This window comes from Trichechus manatus, unplaced genomic scaffold, assembly GCF_000243295.1.
Source record: "Trichechus manatus latirostris isolate Lorelei unplaced genomic scaffold, TriManLat1.0 scaffold00009, whole genome shotgun sequence".
NCBI lineage: Eukaryota > Metazoa > Chordata > Mammalia > Sirenia > Trichechidae > Trichechus > Trichechus manatus.
The window spans coordinates 8,918,347-8,934,677 of record NW_004443945.1 but is presented as its reverse complement, the minus strand read 5'-3'; the positions used below and the strand labels follow the sequence as shown (position 1 = coordinate 8,934,677).

Genomic DNA, 16,331 nt, shown 5'->3' with positions numbered 1-16,331 from the left:
TGTGGACATCTGTTGATTTGATAAAAAATATTTTATGAGATGTAAATATATAAAGTTTGTAAGCCTTTACATACGCAGAACTAAAGGCTACCTGCTGAGATTTAGACTGCAGTAGTATAAAAATAGACCAAATAGTAGTAATTCAAAGGAGCTGAAAGCAGTAAATTCTTCAATTACCAACTCAATATTATTCTTTTCTACTTTCAAAAACTGTAGCTCATGGAGAAATTAATTTCCTATTTATTACTGTTAAAATCCTAACCTGCCCTCCAGATTTACATATGCTCAACTAAAAAAAAAAAAAAATGGCACCTTGGATTTTGGTATATAATTACACTTAAATTTAATATATTTTTCTAAGTAGGATATACTCTTGTAGACTCACTATTTGACCAGTGTAAACACACCAGCAAATCTAGCATGAGGGTAGAGGAGAAAAAATATCCCAATGCAATTCTTTGGTCAATTCTTCTTCAATAAGAGGTTTATATCAATGCTTAGTGCAGTGTTTTACACACATAAAGCACTCAGCAAATATCTGCTAAATAAATGAATGCAATTCTTGGTAACTGCAATGACCACAGATCAAAACAGGAATGGTTCCATGGTCAACATATACATAATTTAACTAAAGAAAAAGAGATTCAAAACTTCATATATTATGAAAACCAAGAGATCACACTTAATCTATCCTTGAAAAGTGTTATTTAAAAATACCAAAAGCCAAACCAAACCCATTGCCGTTGAGTGGATTCTGACTCATAGTGATCTTACAGGATAGAGTAGAACTACCAAATGGGGTTTCCAAGGCTGTAAACTTTTACAGAAGCAGACGCCATATCTTTCTCTCTCAAAGCAGCTGGTGGCTTCAAACCATCAACCGTTTGGTTCGCAGCCAAGCATTTAACCACTGTGCCACCAGGGCTCCTATTTAAAAATAAGTGATGTCTAATTTATATATACTCTCTGGACTTTGCATAAGAAGTTAAAAAAAAATTAACACCCTCACCTCCCATTTTTTAGAAGAATTATTTCCACGTTCATCTGTGGCAATCAGATACAATCTTCCGGTTCCATCTGATAAGGTAACCCAGGTAGAAGATGTAAAATGAATAGATGCACAAAGGCGATTGTCGTACACAGTCAAATCTGCAGGAAGTCGAAATACCTCCCGAGGTTTTCCTAAGGCAGTGTCCTATAAAGAAGCCAAACATGAATTAATCCTTCCCTTTCCTGGATCCATACACACAAAATAAATACCTGCAGTGTACTGGTTTGAAGATATGTCCACAAATTCTTTGACAATCCCCTTTTCAAGAGATGGAGGCTAATCCCCCTTCCTTTCAATGTGGGCTATACTCATGACTCACTTCTAACAAAATATGGCAGAAATCACGGTATGTAACCTATAAGACTATGTCATTAAAGGACATTATATGTTCCACCTTGCTCTCTCTCTTAGATTGCTGCTCTGAGGGAGGCTAGCTATCATGTGTGACAAGAATTACGGAGCCCATGGAGAGACTCATATGGGACAAAGGTCTAATCTCTAAAATACTATACGAAAATCCAAGACCTCTACAACAAAAAGACAAATAATTTAATTTAAAAAAAGGGCAAAGGATATGAATAGACACTTCACCAAAGACACCAACAGGTTCAATGGGGAATGGTAAAATCTTATAATTTTAATCTATATTTTTCTGTTTACTAGTGAGTTTGAATATTTTAGCCAGTTTTTCTTTTTTTCCTTAACCATGGTTTTCCTGTTCATGTTCCTTTTCCGTTTCCATACATTTCTTGTTGCTTTTTAAGGGCTCTTTATTTGTCATGGATATGTGTGTTGTATTTCTGGCAAATATTTTTTCCCTGTCTCCTGCATGTCTCTTCATTATGCATAGGAACACTTTCTCCACCACGAAATTATAAAAATATTATTTATTTTCTGACAAGACATTCAGGCATCCAACAGACACGTAAAGAAATGCTCATGATCACTAGCCATTAGAGAAATGCAAATCAAAACTACATTGCGATACCATCTCGCCCCAACATTACTGGGCACTAATCAAAAAAAACCAGAAAATAACAAATGTTGGAGAGGCTGCAGGAGACTAGAACTCTAATGCACTGCTGGTGGGAATGCAAAATGGTACAACCATTTTGGAAAATGATATGGTGCTTCCTTAAAAAGCTAGAAATAGAAATAACATATAATCCAGCAATCCTACTTGTAAGAATATATCCTAGAGAAATAAGAGTCGTCACACGAATAGATATATGCACACCCATGTTCACTGCAGCATTATTCACAATAACAAAAAGATGGAAACAACCTAAGTGTCCATCAACAGATGAATAGATAAACAAGCCATGGTATATACACACAGTAGAATACTATGCAATGATAAAGAACAATGATGAATCTGTGGAACACCTCACAACATGGATGAATCTGGAGGGCATTATGCTGAGTGAAATAAGTCAATCACAAAAGGATCAATACTGCATGAGACTACTATTATAAAAACTTACGAAAAGGTTTACGCACAGAAAGAAACAATCTTTGATGGTTACGAGGGAGGAGAGGGATTGGGAGGGAAAAACACTAACTAGACAACAGACAAGTGGTAACTCTGGTGAAGGGTAAGGCAGTACTTAATACTAGGGAGTCCGGAACAACTTAACCAAGGCAAAGTCATATATTCATAAACACAATCAAACTCCTTGAGGGACCAAATTACTGGGCTGAGGGCTGGGGACCATGGTCCCAGTGGATATCTAGCTCAACTGGCATAACATAGTTTATAAAGAAAATATTCTACATTCTACTTTGGTGAATATGGTCTGGGGCCTTCAAAGCTTGTGAACAGCCATCTAAAATACACCTACACTGGTCCCACCCCCTTTGGAGCAAAGGAGAATGAAGAAAACCACAGACACAAGGGAAGGATTAGTCCAAAGGACTAATGGACCGCAACTACCACAACCTCCACCAGACTGAGTCCAGCACAACTAGATGATGCCCAGCGACTACCACCGACTGCTCTGACAGGGATCACAATAGAGGGTCTCAGACAGAACAGGTGAAAAATGTAGAACAAAATTCTAACTCACAAACAAAGACCAGACTTACTGGTCTGACACACCGGAGAAACCCTGAGAATATGGCCCCTGAACACCCTTTTAGCTCAGTAATGAAGTCACTCCTGGGGTTCACCCTTCAGCCAAAGATTAGACAGGCCCATAAAACAAACAATAACACATGTAGTTCAACCATGTATACAAGACTAAACAGGCACACCAGCCCAGGGGCAAGGATGAGAAGGCAGGAGAGGACAGGAAAGCTGGATGAATGGAAATGGGGAATTCCAGGTAGAGAAGGGAAGAGTGTTAACATGTTGCGGCATTGGCAACCATTGCTACAAAATAATATGTGTATTAATTGTTTAATGAGAAACTAATTTGCTCTGTAACCTTTCACTTAAAGCACAATTTGAAAAAAAAGAATGGAATAGGTGTTCACAGATAAATTTAAAAATATACAAGTATAAAAAGATAAAAAATAATATATTCTAACTCTAGTACTTGGATATGACTATGTTAATTTTTTTAATAGGTCATTCTACTCTAGACCCTGTTTAGCGACAGACACTTACACATAAGATAGATACATATTTTCCAGGAACTCTTGTTTTGGGAACTGTATGAAATATTTGTTTCTTTTGAAATAACTGTTTTAAAACTTTATTAACTCAAGAATATAATTAACAAATAACTCAATAAATATTAAGTGCAAAAAAAAGTAGAATGCCTCTATAAAACTGTGTGATGAATTGCTGCCACCTGCTGGCTCTTGAGAAAGTCTGAAGGCCAAGTGACTTAAGGACTCGGACCCTATGGCTTTCATTTCGTCCACAGATAACATCTAGGCGTGTGAAGCCCTGGTGGACAGCGGTTAAAGCACTTGATATAATAAGGGTTACTGTTTGTACACCAGGCACAGGAGAGGTGACGCTCTGGGATCTGTGCATGTTTATACTGACTCAAAGAAAAATTCAGACAATCAAATGGATATAGAACAGCTGTTTTCTGCTAATTAAAAAGTCAGTGTCTAGTCAGTGGCCAAGATTCCCCACTTGTCCCAACACAGAAGCTCAAAAAGTAGGCTGATTTCCTTTGTTGCTGATCAGAAAAAAAGATATTATAAGACAGAAGCGTCATACTCTTCTATACTACAGGTGCAGGGTTCCTCAAAACTTGGTCATTGTATCACAGGCGAGATCATCTGAAGTGCCTGATAAAATGGAAGATTCCTAGGCCATGACCAACTCTGACAAACTGAATCAATCTTTGGGACTGGTTACTCTACAACTTGCTTTTGTTTTGATGAATTACTCCAGAAGATTCTGATGTGCAAACAGTTTGAAAACCAAAGACAAAATTTGAATTAATTAAACAGAAAATAAACTAAAAAAACTCAAAACAGTTCTTTAAAAAATATATAAACAGAACCCTCCTAAAATTTGATTAAGGAAAAAAGATGAAAAACATAGAAAGTTAGGAAAAAGAAAGATAAAAGTTAGCAATCTTAAGAGCACAATACATGTAACTTTACAGCAACAAATTTTGAAACTTAATAGGAAATGATTTCCTAGCAAAATACATACATTACAAAATTATCCAAGAAAGAGTCTGAATGAACAAATTACCATAGAATAGATAGGTGACTAGAGAACTAGCATCTAAAAGAGTAACAGGAATACAATAGGTTCAAAGAAGAGCTTTATCCAACATCTAAAGAACAGATCATTCCAATCTTATTTAAATTATTCCAGTCCTCAGAAAAATAAGAAAGCTCCCCAATTCACTTAAGGAGTGAGTAAAACTTTAACCAAAACCTACTAGATATAAAAACAAAGATATAAAAACAAAACTACTATAGACTGATCTCACTTGTGAACATAAATGCAAATATACTAAACAAAATGTTAGCAAATAGAATCCAGCACTATAACAAAAGAACATACTCTCATCAAAAAGAGTTTATTCTAGGAATTTAAGGAATTAGGAAAATAAGGAATTTAAGAACTATATCAATCTAATTCATTACATTGATGAATTAAGTAGAAAGAGGATAACTTTAAAATAATAAAGGCTACTTACCAAAAGCCAACAATATTTTCTTAAGTAAAATTTAATAGACATTACAATTAAAATCAAGAACTAAACAGGCATACCCACAATTCCAATTATTATTAGGCACTGTCTCAGAGCATCTATCTAGTAATTTCAAAAAGACAAAAATGAATGACATGGGACTGTTATTTCCATTTTCATAAATATCGTGAAGATGATGCAAGATCGGGCAATATTTCATTCTGTTGTACATAAAGTCATCATGAGTTGCAGTCTAGCTATCTAAAAAACTACTGAATTATCAAATGAGTTGACTGTTTATAGAACAAACTGCTTTTCTTTTACCGATAAGCACCTAGAAAAGGAAATAGAAAAAACTATATTCCATCTTCAACAGAGATAGGAACCATAAAATACTCAAGAATAAATTTAATAGAAAGAGCATAAAATCAAGAGAAAACTTAAAAACTTACTTAAGGATGTAAAAGAAGACATACCATGCTACTAGGTGGGAAAACAGATCATAAAAATGCCAATCTTCCTAAAATTAATACAAATTCCCCATCTGAGCAAAAAACCGGAGACTACGCTCTTCAAAGTTTGAACTAGACAAACTCTGGATTTGGGAACATTAGGCCCTGCTGAGCACAGGGATAACGGACTGTACTAAAAGAAATCAGGGTTTCAGCGAAAGCCCACATATTAAGAGACCACAAACTCTTCCTCTGCTTGGATCCCAGGAAGCAGGAATCAGGCTTTATATCTCTCAGAGAAGAAACTGAAGGACTTTCTCTCTGGGGACCCTTGACAGCCTAGAAGATAAGAACTACAAAAATCAGTACTCTAAGGCCAGGTATCCTCACTCAACCACACAGTGTCAACTATCATTTGGGGGTATATGGTAGGTCTTTTCCCTACAGAGTCTAATAAAGTTTTAGAGTGTAGATTATGTCTTTTCAACTAAATTGAAGGACTTTAGAATCCGATTGCTAAATAAATAATATTATAAAGCACCAAAAGAGTTCAAGGATAAGAATTATCAGAACTAGGAAAGAAGGCAACTTGTAGAAAAAACAGTAAATTAAAACAAATGTAATTCTTGTTGATGAACTTTCAAGAGCCATCTAATCAAACATTCCTCCCAAAGAAGAAAAAACAAGATATTTATCGAAACTGTACCACCAGGCTTTACTGAAAATGTTTTCACAGGAGCAAATTATTTCTATTTTACTGAAAAAAAATTTTGAAGGACAAAGAAATGAGATTTCATTGTGAATAATGGTGAAAATTTTTAAAGACTATTTAGATGCCACTAATAGGCCAAACTGTTAAGTACATGATACAAAAAGCTTTGAAATTATTCAGAGGATAAAGACCAAATGAGGCAGTTTGATTTAAGTAGTCTGGATGATTTTTTCAAGGAGGAGCAGGATAATAAGATAAGGGAAGCACAATACCTATATTAGCTACTTACTTTTCTCTTTAATTTTGCTAAGGCAATTTTATTTTCTTCTTCCCCACTAAATTTAACTAAATAAGAATATGATTCTAAAGATCACTATATAAACACTTTAAGCAACTTTGACAGTAAACAGTTATACAATTCATATATCTTATGGTCAAAATGCTTATTTGAGAAAAGCAATACAATCTGTAGATTAACCAAGTCCTTGGCTTCTAGTCTGTACGCGTGCTTGCCAGCAAATTTAAAGGCTGGAATTGTGGAACGCTACAACTCATTAGAAGAAATAGCAAAAGGATCATTATAACCACCATTCATAGAATACTGTTTTGAGATTTAGGCAATAGCATAATAAAGTGCTAGAAGGAGTCTTAGACATATTTCTACCCAACTGTCAAGCTTGTTTTTGCCAAGGAGTCCCTTCTTGTAAAAGAAATTTCATACTGCTGTACAGCTGATTCTACTGAAGTTAGGGGGTAGAGGGTAGACCTTCCTTGCCTATGCAGTGGCCTCTGAGTTCAGCTCCAAGGAATCCTCTAGGGACTAGAGATTTCACAAACACCACCCATCTGTTTCTTATGAAGACATGGGGGCCCAAAAAGGGGAAGTGATTTGCCCAAGGTAACTTAGTCTGTCCATGTCACAGCCAGGGTTAAAACTATATATACATAAAAGTACACCATAAAGTATTTCTACAAAAACAAACACTTTTGTCATTTCAAGAGACTGGAATGTCACCGAGGGAAGACATCAGGCTATTTTTTCTTTTTTAATATGAAAAATCTCAAATACATAGCAGAGAGAATAAAATAATAAACTCCCATATACCGATCACCCAATTTTAACAATTATCAAGTCATGATCAGTCTTCTTGTATCTATACCCAAACTCACATTATGATGAAGCAAACCCCAGTAAATATTTTGGTATATATCTCTAAAAGAACTTTGAAAGAAACCTACAATGCCATTTTCCTATTTAAAAGGAATACTAATTCTTTAATATCATCAAATATTCAGCTGGTGTTCAAATTTTCCACTGCAGACATTGGGTTGATCATAAAAGATATTTAGTTGATTGACTATCAGATTGCCTCTAATGTTTAAGACCAAAGAATTCTATTTTCTCTAGAAAATAATTCCTGGTGAGAAAGAATTTCTATTTCCCTATTTACTTCATTTTTTCTTCTTAAAAAAAAAGGGGGCAGGGATTTAAAAAAAAAAAAAAACACACAAAACGGACATGTTTCACCAAATGAGATAAAAGGTACCCCTCCCTCTTTAGGTTCTCCTTTCTCAGACTCTGTATTAGTTTTACCAAATGAAGGGATGTGCGAAAACAGATGCCTACAGACTTGTAAGAGTCAAGAGTTAAATATTCAGGAATTTTGCAAGTAGCTGCTTCAAATTGACCATGGTGGGAGCATTTAAACCATAGAAACTGGCAAACTCTACAAATTAGGGTGTTTTTTTTTTTTCCTACCCTAGAGAGATTGTTTCTCGAAATTTATCAGCATGTCACTGAGTAAACAAATCTTCATTTGTATGCTACTTAGTCCACATTAGAGCCTACTACACTCAGCAAAAGTTTAAAATAAAAACTGGCACAGTTTACTTTTAATCTCAAAGGAAGATACAACATTTAACACTGGGAATAAAAATTTAAGCTGATTTTTTTTTTTCCAAATGTGTGTCAGGTCCAAATGTCACTTTGGTCTGCTAAGAGAATACTACATAGCATTTTTTATCTTACTAAGTTGTCTGTCTCTATTAACCAGTAACAAGGTGAATCAGTAGGATATTGTGGCACTCTGGAACTAGATCGGTTCAAATCCAGATACCACTACTTACTAGCTGTGTGACTTAGATAAGTTACTTACCTCTCTGTGCCTCAGTTTCCTCATCTGTAAGATGCACATAATAATACATATGTCTCAAAGGGTTGCTATGAAGATTCGACAGTTAATCAAGTGTTTCGAATAGTTAGTGATATGTAATATGCACTCAATAAAGGTTAACTGGCATAATTATGATTTATTCTTATACAGTTCAACTGCTCTTAAAGAAGGCGTAAATGTGGCAAAGGTCAGCCAGTATTTATCTTTCATAAGGTGACAAGGTCTATGCTAACAGAATCTCTTTATACTGGCATAATGCCTTCTACTTTTCAAAGTATTTTCACAGATCTTACTTTAGCTTTTCAAAACTGTTATCATCATATTCTTATTTTACATGAGGAAACTAAAGCCAAGGATACATGGAGAGTTCATCGTACCTTGTTTGACAGCTTTCCAATATTACCATGCAATAGTGATCTATATACTTACCTAGGCATCTAAAAAGTATAACACATGAAAAGCACTAGAGTATATGTCACAGTGTCGTACAATAATAAACATTTTAAAATGAACTTACCTGGCAGGTCTAACTAAAACGCCCAGTGCCCTTTCTACTAATGACATAATCTCCCTAACAATGGTCACTGGAACCGCATCACATGTACCACAAGATAATCCATGGGAGACTAAAACGAGATTACGAATATGGTATACAAAAACTAAAAATTTCAGATCTACCATGATATCTTCTGTACTCCTGAGTCAGAGAAATGTTACTATTAAACTATATGTTACAACGCATGCTACCAACAGCCTCATTAAATAATAAAAATTAACTAAAGGAAAACATTCATACACACACACCATTATACATCAAAATCTATTTGGCAAGAGCAAAAAGAGCATAAATCCAAACCCCACTGCTGTCGAGTCGATTCCAATTCATAGTGACCCTACAGAACAGAGTAGAGTAGACCTGCCCCAAAGGATTTCCAAGGAGTGGCTGGTGGATTCGAACTGTCGAACTTTTGATTAGCAGCCAAGCTCTTAACCGCTGTGCTACCAGGGTTCCCTTTTACAAGAGCAAAGCCAATAATAAATATATACGTTCTACTACTTTAGCTGGCTGACACATAACATCTTTGGCTCAAATAATAATTCAAAGTAGTGTATGGTTCTAACAACAACAAAAAAGGAACTAAGACTTAAGGGAACAAAAGGCCAGAGCCAACCTCCTCTGTTCCTGTAAGAAACAGAATGTATTTGCCCACTGATTTGCTTAGGTGTTTGGAGCCACCTGGAGAAAAAGATTTATCATTACCAGGAAATGCCTTACATTTTGAGATAAATACTGCATCCCTAATACAGAACTTCTACAAATCTGGAAAAACTATAATAAGAGGAAGATCCTATCAAGAAAGCAAGGTTAACTCCAGAGAGTAAGAACAAGCTTTAAACAGCTGTTATCCATTCAACAAACATACTGAACAAGGGTTCTGCTGGCTGCTAACATTTAAAAGAGATACAGCCTAGAGCAGGGATTGACAATCTACAGCCCATGAGCCAAATCCAGCCCACTATCAGTTTTTTGTAAATCTGCTGCAAAAGACCTCTTTAAAGTGTTAAAAAAGCAAAGATGTCACCTTGAAGACTAAGGTACTCCTGACCCAAATCATGGTGTTTCAAACACCTCACATGCATGCTAAAGCTGGGCAATAAATAAGGAAGAGAAGAAGAACTGATGTCTTTGAATTATGGTGTGTTGGTGAAGAATATTGAATATACCATGGACTACCAGAAGAACGAACAAATGTGCCTTGGAAGAAGTACAGTCAGAAATACTCCTTAGAAGCAAGGATGGTAAGACTTCATCTCATATCTCACATACTTTGGACATGTTATCAGGAGGGATCAGTCCCTGGAGAAGGACATCATGCTTGGTAAAGTAGAGGGTTAGTGAAAAAGAGGAAGACCCTCAATGAGATGGAATGACACGGTGGCCGCAACAATGGGCTCAAACATAACAACGACTGTGAGGATGGTGCAGGACTAGGCAGTGTTTCGTTCTGCTGTACACAGGGTCGCTATGAGTCATAACAGATTTGATGGCACCTAACAACAACATCAGTTTTTGTAAATAAAGTTCTATAGGAACACAGTCATGCTCATTTTCTATGTATTATTTATGGCTACTTTCACACTATGACAGCAAAATTGAGTAGTTTGACATCTAGCCAGCAAAGCCTAAAATATTTACTATCTAGCCCTATGCAGAAAAAATTCACAGCCCATACAGAGTTGAGAACCAAATAAAGAATGCAAGAGTGGTTTGAATATTCCTGGGCGAGCAGAAGGAAGATGTCAAGGCAAACATCCTAGATGAAGAAATGGTTAAGTGGGTCTGAAGTGACAGAAAGAGAGAGTGTTCCAGGTTAAGCTAATCACATGGGAAAAGGGCCTGAGGCAACAGGGTACAGGACATGTCTCAGGAACTGTAAACACTTTGGAACTGCCGTACTATAGCGTACAAGTAGGTAAGTAATGAAAGAAAAGGTTGGGAAAACGGCATTATAAAATGTATATGCCAAATTGAAGCTTGTATTTTAAGAATATATGTCATTTTCTGCATACACTTGCCAAAAAAGAATGAAAGGGGAAAAAAAGCCTCTGGAAGGACAAAAAAGAAACACATAAAAGAAACTGCAGAGAAAATGAGTACTGGACACAGGACAGGTAGAGGATAGGGTTCAGGAGATTTCTCTGAATACCTTCTTTAATCTGTGTGTGAGTGCTGTTGAGTCGATTCCAACCCATAGTGACCCTATAGGATAGAACAGAACTGCCCCATTCGGTTTCCCCAGTAATCTTTACGAGAGCAGATCGCCAGGTCTCTTCTCTCGCGGAGCCACTGGTGGGTTCGAACCACCAACCTTTGGGTTAGCAGCCGAGCACTTAACCATCACATGCCAAGACCTTCTGAGGTTCACTACTACAATATAAATACACAAACTGAAATAAGCTCAAAATGCAAGAGGAATGTTTGCATTACAAAAATACTAGACAGGAATTTGTTTTGAAATACTGATTTCAATAAGCTCATGTTGCAAATTGGTTACACAGGACATGAATGTATTGCCTATTCTAAAATTACATATTAAAAAGTTTGGATTTTGTCAAAAAGGAAATATTAAAGGAATTTAAGCAGAAAGTTGTAAGCTTAAACAGGAAAATTAGAATACTCAGTAGATGCAATGTAGAATAGGGCTGGCAGGAGCAGAGAGTAGTTAGGATGCTATTAACAGACTACTGACTGTTTAAAGCAAACATTAACAATGTATTGTGAGGTTTACAATATATGAAAAAATGAAATACATTTTAAAAAAATAGCTCAAAAGCCAAGAGGGGACATAAAAGGAATTGTACAAGGTAAGGTTCTTACACTGTTAAGTAGTATAATATTAATTAAAAATAGGCTGTGATAAATTAAGAATGCACACTCTAATCTATACATTAAACTTTAAAAAGAATAATACAAAGAGGTTTAGACAAAAAGTCAAAACAGAAAATTAAATGGAATCTTAACAAAATAAAACAAACCTTGATTAATTTAAAAAAAAAAAAAAACAGAAATCGAGACACAAAGGAACAAGGAATAGATGGGAGAAATTGAAAAGAATGAGTAAGATGGTAATATAAATCCAATGATATCAGTAATTACATTAAAGATAAATGATTTAAGCCCTTCAATTAAAAGACAAAGATTGTCACAATGGATTAAAAACAAGACCCAAACACGTGTTCTTTACAAGAGACACACTTTAAACACATAAGAACACTAATTGACTGAAAGGAAAAGGATAGAAAAAGATAAACACTAATTTTTTAAAAAGCCAGTATGACTATATTTATATCAGACAAAGTACATTTCAAGACAAAAAGTATTCCTAGAGATAAAGAGGGACATTTCATAATGCTAAAAGGATCAACTATGACAGACAAAACAACCCTAAATGTTTGCATCTAATTAACATGGTTAAAAACACATGAAGCAAAAATTAATTAAAAGGAAAAACAGACAAATCCACTATTATAGTTGGGAACAGGATCCACATAGAAAAGCTGACGTGAAGAGTTAGATCACTGTTGACATAAAACACATTGGAGTGGTCGCCCATTGGTGAAAGTGGAGGAAAATAACCAAGCGTAAGTAACAGGAAAAAAAAGGAATAATTAAAATAAAATTAAACTAAACAAAAATAGAGCCTTAAATAGACTGATGATAGGTTCCATATCCTAGCTGTGTACCTCAACTCTCTGAACCTTAGATTCAAGGGGAAAATTAAGGACCAATTTTACTGGAAAATTCTATTTTTATATTTTTTCTTACCAGCATCACTGTTAAATTCATAATTCTTCCAAGGTTATCGATGTAGTAGACACTGTCTTGATACCACGAATCACAGTGTAGATAATTATACATTCCAAAAGCATGCATGTGTTCCAGTGTATATTGATCATCTCGAAGTTTTACTTCTGCCACAGCTGAAATATGAGAAACATAAACATCGAGTTTTGTTTGCAGGTTGTTCCTGCAGAATTAGCTACAAGGCTAAACAAGTCACAGAATGTCAACACACAAAAGCCTTCAGTGCATTCACTTTATCATTTATTCAACAATAATGTCTAGGTACCTAGTAGGTACTATGTGGAGGATAAACAGTGAGTAAACCTGATATGGCCCTGCCCTTAGAGAATTACAATCTAGTGGCCATAGGGAATAGGGCTTTTCATGCCATAACCCTCTTTTCTTTTCATTATCTCTTCCTCGTAATAATGAATGAATAGAAGAACTCTAAAAATGAAGGATTTCCTTTCTTCTGGGCAAAAATAAAGCCCACTTCATGAAGTGTCTTTATACTTCTTAACAATTTTATCCCCATTATCTCATTCATTCTTCCTACATGTTAAGAAATAAAGGATATGGTTTAGTATCCTCTTACACAGATATGGAAATAAAGGTAAACCCAAATGGTGACTTCTCCAATGTGATAGCACATCTTTCTCAAAGGTACGGAACAAAGTAATATTACGCTAGAATAGAAAAGGCCTCCTAAAGGTTGGCTGTTTGAACCCACCAGCCGCTCCAGGGGAGAAAGATGTGGCAATCTGCTTTCATAAAGATTACAGCCTTGGAAACCCTATGGGGCAGTTCTACTCTGTCCTATAGGGTCACTAAGAGTTGGAATAGACTCGATGGCAATGGGGTTTGGTAATTTGGTCTTACAGAACAGTGTTCTTTCTACTATACTAAGCTGCTTCCCTAATTTTAAATCTGCCAAATGTGTTCCCTGCCTCCTATTTCTCCTGCCCTTCCATTCAGATAGCAACCCTTACAGCTCAGAACTGCCATGAAATAGAATTTCTACCCTAACAGGAAATATATAAGTGAACTATGCTGGGCCAATATCTTGCCTTAATATAAAACTCACCTCATTGTATTCTAATCACAAGTATTTTCTTCTTTTCCCAGGATGATTCCCTGTTCCTGACTCCAATGCCTACCTCCATAAGTCCTGTCTGACTTAATACTCATTCACTCATTTATTCAACAGATATTTCAACAGGCACTAATGATACAACAGTGAGCAAAGAGCACAGAACTACTTTCTTGGTGCTTATGGTCCAGTGAGGATACGGACATAAGTCAAATAATCACACCATATATAATTAAAAATTGTGGTAAGTTCTATAAAGAAAAACTATGGGTACCATGACAGCATCTAACTTAGAGAGCTGGTCTACTTAGAGGGATTAAGGAAAGCTTTTCAAAGTTTCATCCAATACACAAAGGATAAGGAAGAGTTAAGAAGACACACACCTACTTATACACAAACGCTACCAATTCCAGGCAGAAAGAAAACAAGGCAAAAGTAGGAGGAAAAACTTGTGTTCAAGGAACCAAAAGACCACCCTGGCTGAAATACAGAGAGCAGAAAGGAGAATTGTACAAGAAAAGGCTATAGAAAAATGTGGCTAGAGAATGGGGCATGAGTTGGATCATGAAAAGCCTTGTTTTTATTTATCTTTGCTCATAAACTCAAAGCAATAAGAACCCATTTAAGAGTTCTAAGCAGGAAAGTAAAGTTCAGATTTAGATTTATAAAATAATTCCTATGATTACAGCATGGGAAGAGAGTAAAGCAGAGCAAGGGAAAATCCAGGAAGATCCATTAGGAAGCTACAGTCCTAGGTAAAGGATGACGGAAGTCTGGAGACATATCAGAGATAAAATCATTATAGTTTTACAATATATTCAAAGAAGTTGAGGAAACTGTCATTATATAATTCCAGAAAGTGTTTATTTTATAATGAACAGTTCTACACATTCCACTATTCAGGAAAAAACAATGATCAACTCTTGGTTTTCTAGCACCACTGTGTGGATGAAATTACACACTGCAGGAAAATGTACACAGTAACATCATAATGCAAAGCAGTAATATTTGGATAAACTCGTTGCCACTGAGTCGATTCCAACTCATAGCAACCCTATAGGACAGAGTAGAACTGCCCCACAGGGGTTCCAAGGAGCAGCTGGTGGATTTGAACTGTCAACCTTTGGTTAGCAGCCAACCTCTTAACCATTGTACTATCAGGGCTTCAACATTTCAACAAAGATAAAACAAATCTATTTTCTTCATATTTGTGCCAATGACTACTGGGCAATCCTGAACCAGCAAGAGGCTTCTTAGCCATTTGCCTTCTTACGCCTCACCTGTGAACAAATGAATCTGGAAAATTGTAATTAGGAGGCCATGATACAGTAGGGCTTAGGATACTGCATTACCACAAGATAATGTATATTACTAGGACACAGAAATGCACAGATGGTGTTCTGCATGCTTACTATTTTGTAATAGCTCTGTAAGTGAATAGAAAATGCTGCCTCTCTGGCCTCAAATAAGAAAGGAAAAGTTATAATTGTTTCACCATGCCAATCATCTTAAGTATAAAGTGGGAGGCAGAGCAACTCAGAGCAGAAGAGCAGTGTCCAGAATGTGACAGAGGTTAATCACTGGCAGAGTACTTTTGAAGAACCCTCCTAAGAAAGGGGGCTGGGAGCACAGGGAGCTCAAATGTCTGCCTGAATCACTGAAACAGCTGAAGAAGAGGAACGTAACAGACAGCTGAGAAACTGGTCTCATTGATATTTTATTATTTAATGTGATCTTGGATTGAAAATAAGAGCTTTGCTGAAAGATCCTTTTTAGTTTTTTAAAAAGAACTTAGGACTTGACTAGAAGGGAATCTTCCTAAGCATTGCCTAAAATCCTTCCAAACACATATGCAACCTCAGAAACCTAGTTTTTTCATTCACAAAATATTTACTGCAACTCTACTATGTGCCAGACACTATACCTGGCATTGGAAAACAGACATGGTCCCTGCACTAAAGGTGCTAACAACAGTATTCATTACTGCTTCTTGTCCTTTCAAGATACACTGTTATGTTAAACCATGTGAAATTGATCATAGCAAACTCTTCTGACAGCAATTACATATGATTCAAACTAACGCTTACGTAAGCAAAGTACTCTAGTAAGAAAAAAGGGAGAGGGAGGTAAAGAACATTAACTTACAAAGTGTGTCACTTTTCTTTTTTAATTGTTGTAGTTTAGATGAAGTTTACATTTCAAGTTAGTCTCCCATACAAAAATTTATACATAATTGTTATGACCCTAATTGCTCTCCCCATACTGTGACAGCGCACTCCTCCTTTCCACCCGATTCCTTATGTCCATTCAACCAGCTCCTAACCCTCTCTGCCTTCCCATCTCACCTCTGGACAGAAGCTGCCCATTTAGTCTCTTGTATCTACTTGAGCTAAGAGGC

General features: G+C 36.0%; 1 protein-coding gene across 3 annotated transcripts in view; it reads right to left on the bottom strand.

Moving 5' to 3' along the window:
* Positions 1-16,331, bottom strand: part of NUDCD1 (NudC domain containing 1) — a 65,966-nt gene that overhangs the window by 40,779 nt on the left and 8,856 nt on the right. For all 3 annotated transcript variants that reach the window (XM_004370687.2, XM_023725981.1, XM_023725983.1), the window contains exons 2-3: positions 12,826-12,980; positions 1,010-1,195 (exon numbers count right to left, since the gene is read on the bottom strand). In XM_004370687.2, coding sequence (XP_004370744.1) covers positions 1,010-1,195; positions 12,826-12,980 — 341 coding nt within the window. The remainder of the gene's footprint in view (positions 1-1,009; positions 1,196-12,825; positions 12,981-16,331) is intronic.